At 31.1% G+C, this 5,624-nt stretch overlaps 1 protein-coding gene across 1 annotated transcript in view; it reads right to left on the reverse strand.

The window, feature by feature from the left end:
• The window catches only part of LOC107455241 (U3-aranetoxin-Ce1a), a 22,282-nt gene that overhangs the window by 9,080 nt on the left and 7,578 nt on the right, over positions 1-5,624 (reverse strand). Inside the window, exon 3 of the mRNA XM_043053460.2 lies at positions 1,053-1,153. Coding sequence (XP_042909394.1) covers positions 1,053-1,153 — 101 coding nt within the window. The remainder of the gene's footprint in view (positions 1-1,052; positions 1,154-5,624) is intronic.

Genomic DNA, 5,624 nt, shown 5'->3' on the forward strand with positions numbered 1-5,624 from the left:
GGGAAATCACGTGGTAGGATCCAGTTTTCCCTCATTCATTTCCATATTGTTTTGGTTCTCACTAGCATAAAAATAATAAAAGTCAAATACTCATATAATTTAATAGGATAGTATTTTTTATTTTCAAATTTAGTGGATAACAATTGTAAAAAATAAGTGAAAACAATCCCATGGACAATGCGACGGATTTAAGGTTATGTCAAGGTACGTCTCTTGTAAATATCAATTGATTGTGTCTCTTCTGAAATTACATTATGACGCATTCACATGCATTATTAATACAAATACATTTTCCAGGGCGAGACGATGAGGCAACCACAAGCACTGCCACTGGTTCAAGAGGTTCATGAGGAAAAAATGCACAATATTGCCATGATTACAGAGCACGGAAACGAGCGGAGCAGGAAAAAGAGTGGTTGAATAGAACTAGTGATCCTTCTACGACTGCTCATTCTTCTACAATTAACGGCGCAGGTTGCGAAGCTTAACTTCTTTCGCGCGGAGGGACTCCACGCACTATTTTTTTTTAATATATTGTTATTATTATTATTAATAAGCAGCATTTTCTATCGCTGAATGTATCATAATATCACGTGATCTAGCAATCTATCAAATATATAATCTAATAAATTTTTTCTGCTCTAAGAAACTCTGTTTTAAGTAGAGCAAATTTGGTTGAATCATATGCCACAGTTTTAAAGAAATAGTCTATGTCCATATTAAATCTTCGTTTTGATTTTGTGGTCAAAGTGAAAATTCTATTACAATACCTAAGCTTTTTTAATTTGCAGATTTTTTCAAAATCTCTTATTTTGACATGCGTGAGTTTGATATTTTGTCACAGGCTAAAGTGAATTTCACCATAACTGACATACGTAAGCTAATGTAATAACGTAAGGTAATATTACGGAAGCTAACGTGAATGCGTGAAATCTCCCTAATATTAATAAAAATTTCATAGTGTGGAATTTTGATGTTTTGAACCTGGTTTAGAGATGTTTAAAGATAGGAAAAGATGCATAAAATACTTTTAAAAGTCAATATGTACTTACTTTGTCATTGGATTTTTTACATCTTAATCCATTAGAGCAAGGACAATAGTTATATATAGAAAAATCGGCATCTTTACCCTTATTAGTTTCGCACATTTGACCTATAAATAAAATATATTTTACAAGAACAAATGGGTAGCAAAATTATTTTGTATACAGTAAAATTTCTAATTAGCTGAAAAAAGCACCAATTTATCTTTATTCATTCATACATTTTTCACCCAATACAAGAGGAAGAAAAAATATTTTCTCTGATAAAAATTACGATAAACGCCATCTCTTTACACTCATCCCTTTTTTTCATATTACACACACCTTATTGTCCACCTATATTTCCTTATTGGACGGAGAGGCTATCTCCTTTTTTCTTCATTTTTTTTTTGTTGCTTTGTAATTCAGAAACTGAAAGTGATTTGCATTTCATGTTTTTATGACTTTATCCAATTTCAGTGCTTATTTAACCCCTTGGGGACGGGTGATTCAGAAAAGCATTCGTACAAATCAGAATCAAGTTGTAATTCAATAAAAAACGGTAACTTAAATGTAGTCGTTTCTAATTTGACAGACTTACTTTGCTTTTACTTTAATTATTGTTAGTTTAATCATATATATATAATCAATGTTAATTCAAAGTATAACTAAATAGTTTTATTTCGAACAAAGTAATGGTGAATTAAATAAATCAAACAATTATAAGTCCGCCCTTAAATAAACTGCTAAAGAATTACTTTTATTACCAGTTTTATCTTTTTATCCTGGTTGATACGGCTTTATGCTGGCACGTATTTGTGACAGTCGGCGTGAAAGGATTAATCGTTCTAGTGTTAGTGTTATAAAAATGTATATATTGAACCAAACAGCCCAGAATTATGGTAGTTGCCATAGTGATCTCTATAGTCTGTTCAACGAGAACTGATAGTGAAAGTTAACAAAGCGGTGTGCTATTTGGCGCAATATCGTTGTCTGCTTGGCGCTGGAATAATGACAAATGGCGCCTATCATTCAAGCAAAAACTCTGATTTTTTAAAGGGTTGTTTGTTACGCCGTGGTGTCTTTTTGCAGGTGTTTTCATGAGGGATATAGAAAATAAAGTGATGGATTTAGGTCCTCCTTAAAAACGGCAGAAGTAATCTTACATAAGTAAAGCTGAGAAGGAAATAATATTGAACATTTATAAAACAGAAGTGCATTCAAAACCAGATGTTCTAATCATTGATGTGGCTGACCATGCAGCTTCTGCATCGGAAGTTAGCACAACTTCTGTTTTCAGAATTATTAAAGACTATAAAAGAGATGGTATATTACATTCACCGAAGAGGACTAAATCTCGTAAAACGTTTTTGGATGACATTGATGATTTCGACAAAAATGCTGTAAGAAGAAAAGTTCATGATTCTTTCCGCCGTGAACCTATTGAATTCGAGGTTTACAAACTGCTTTTTTTTAATAAGTTAAGTGGGTATATTTTTCTTAACAAAAGATTTTATGAGACATATAAAAAAGTTCCAAGTTTCTTTTAGTGTAACTATTTTCGTAATACTTCCCTTAGAAAAATAAAGATAACAGTTTATAAATACAAATAAATTCAGTTTCTTCAAATATGTTTTTAAATCAATCGGTGAAGCATAAAATTATTTTAATATTATTTAACTTTTCATAAATTTCTTAAAAAATTGTAATTATGAAAATAAAGAGTATTTTTTTAACATATTCTTTCAATTCTATACGACTTTTACGATGGAATTATAAAAGTTATGTTTTGCATAGATATTTATGCAAAATATATTAAAACTAATGTAATTTAAACTTAAAAAAAAAACATTAAAACTAGTCTCAAAATAAAATTACGTGTTTACTGAAACAATTAGAAACTTATTTTCCTGTAAATATATTAATTTTGCACTTTCTTATCTAATTTTAAGGTATCAAAAACCGAATATCGTTTTCGTTTTTCTATAAAAGCGAAAGCTCTATCGATTCAAACGAAATCGTCCATTCAGCGAAGAACCGTTGAAGTGGCAAACGTTGACGATCAAACAGTAACCCTTATGTTTACTTGCACTATCAGTTCTCGTTGAACAGTCCCAAATTCCTGATAGCTTAGCTTAGGGTGTAAGGCATACTTTGATATATATAAGATTACAAAGTTTCATTAAAAAACAAGTGTATCTATAATAAGACTTCAAAAAGAAAAGAAAACTCAATTATATAACAGTTGGGCTGAAAAGTTCGTAGGCTGACACAAAGATGGGGCTACTATTATTAAAAACATATGATTTTTAGTTAGTTCTAACCTTCAAAAGACACATGTATAAATTTGACAGCTGTCGGACTGACAGTTTGTGAGATATAGTATTTTTAGTTAAGCAACTTTTGTTAGTTTGCAAACAATGGATTAAAAAGGAATTTCGCGTATTTATAAAGCATTGCTTTCTAGCGAAAAAAAAAATACTCTTGAAGCCAAAGCCTGGATTAAGAAACATTATTCGAACTCTGTACCAGGAAAATCAACCATTGAGAAGTGGTTTGCTAAGTTTAAACGAGGCAAAATGAACACCGACGAAGATGCGCTCCGTGAACGCCCCAAAGAGGCTGTTAGCGACGAAAATATCAAAAAAGTCCGCAAAATAATTTTAGATTACCGTAAAGTGAAGTTGATCAAAATATCTGAGTCTCTAAAGATATCAAAGGAAAGTGTTAGACGTATCGAGAATGAATATTTGGGTATGAGAAAGGCAAAGTGGGTGCCGCGCGAGCTCACAATTGACCAAAAACAACAACGAATTGATGATTCTGAGCTGTGCTTGAAGCTGTTTAATCGTAATAAATCTGAATTTATGTGTCGATATATGACAATGGGTGAAACAAGGCTCCATAATTTCACACCGGAGTCCAATCGACCGTCAGCGAGTGAACTGCGCAAGAAGAACCAACTCCAAAGCTTGGAAAGATGCAAAAGTCAGCAGGCAAAGTTATGGCATCAGTATTTTGGAATGCTCATGGTTTAATATTCATTGACTATCTTGAAAAAGGAACAACCATCAACATCGACTATTACATAGCGTTATTGGAGCATTTGAACTTCGAAATCGCAGAAAAACGGCCCCATTTGAAGAAGAAGAAAGTGCTGTTTCATCAAGACAATGCACCGTGTCACAAGTCAATAAAAACGATGTCAAAATTATATAAATTGATTTTTGAATTGCTTCCGCATCCATGGTATTCTCCAGATCTGGTCCCCAGCGACTTTTTCCTGTTCTCAGACCTCAAGAGAATGCTCGCTGGAAAGAAATTTAGCGCCGATGAAGAAGTAGTCACCAAAACTAAGGCTATTTTGAGGCTAAATACAAATCGTACTATAAAAATGGTATCGAAAAATTATATGACCGCTATAATCGTTGTATTGCCCTTGAAGGGAACTATATTGAATAATAAAATGAAATTTTATCAAAAATTTTTTTTCTATGTAAGCCTACGAACTTTTCAGCCAACCTGTTAAGAAACTAAACAGGGTTCCCGCGGTCCTTGAAAAATTTAAAAAGTGGTAGCAAATTTAGGGTGGAGCTACAATATACTTTTCTATTTTAATAAACTTTTTTTATCGTAAAGTGCTTAAATTTTCGTGCATATATATATTTTTTAGAAAACAATTTTTAGTGGTGGCTACACAGAAATAAAAATGTCAAAATTTCTTTTATTTTTATTACCACTTTTTAAAATTCTCAAGGACCGTGGGAACCCTGCTAAAGTATACGATTAATTAAAAAGCCAGCGTTCCGTTTAATGAAATATTTTCGTTTCGAATAAAATACCATAAAATTTTGACTATGTTATGTTTTTATTAAATTATGGGTAATATGAATATGTTTTTATAAATTATGAGTAAATTATAAGTAATTATGAGTATATTTTAAGATTTTTATTTCTAATATATCCACACACAAGCAATCTGGGAAGGGCCAAACTGACCCCTGCTATGCAGAAATATGCATAACATATTTCCTAACATTTAAAAACTAAATTTTTATCTTTTTAAATCTTATTTTCCCTTACCTAAGTTAGATTTTTTTTTTCACGAGTGCATTGGCATTTCACCAAACGTGACGCAAGAGCACTAGAAGTACGCATGCACAATTACTTATAACCTTACATACTTGTAGCGTAGGGAAGCTACCGTAAATTTACGAAAGCGATACCTTACAATTTAAGATGCTGTACTTTAAGTAAAACTGTGATTCTATGAGCAGAAAAATTTGGTAGATTAAAGATTTTGATGAATTCAACGATAAAGAATGCAGCTTATTATTATTATTAATATCAATACTTTAAAAATATTATCGAACTTTATTGATTATTTACCTCCTTTTAACTAAATTGCATTGTTAAAATAATTTTAAAATAGCGAAAATATATTTAGTTTCTTATAAAACTAGTACAATTAGACAACAATAATGTTAAACAAAATATAAATAAAATTATTTTTTATTGAATGAACTAATTAATGCAAGATAACTTGATTCATTTCTAAATTTTTTCAATACGCATTAAAGTTCTTTTAAATCTGCATTCCAT

The sequence above is a fragment of the Parasteatoda tepidariorum genome, chromosome 9 (genome assembly GCF_043381705.1).
Source record: "Parasteatoda tepidariorum isolate YZ-2023 chromosome 9, CAS_Ptep_4.0, whole genome shotgun sequence".
In the NCBI taxonomy this organism is placed as follows: Eukaryota; Metazoa; Arthropoda; class Arachnida; order Araneae; family Theridiidae; genus Parasteatoda; species Parasteatoda tepidariorum.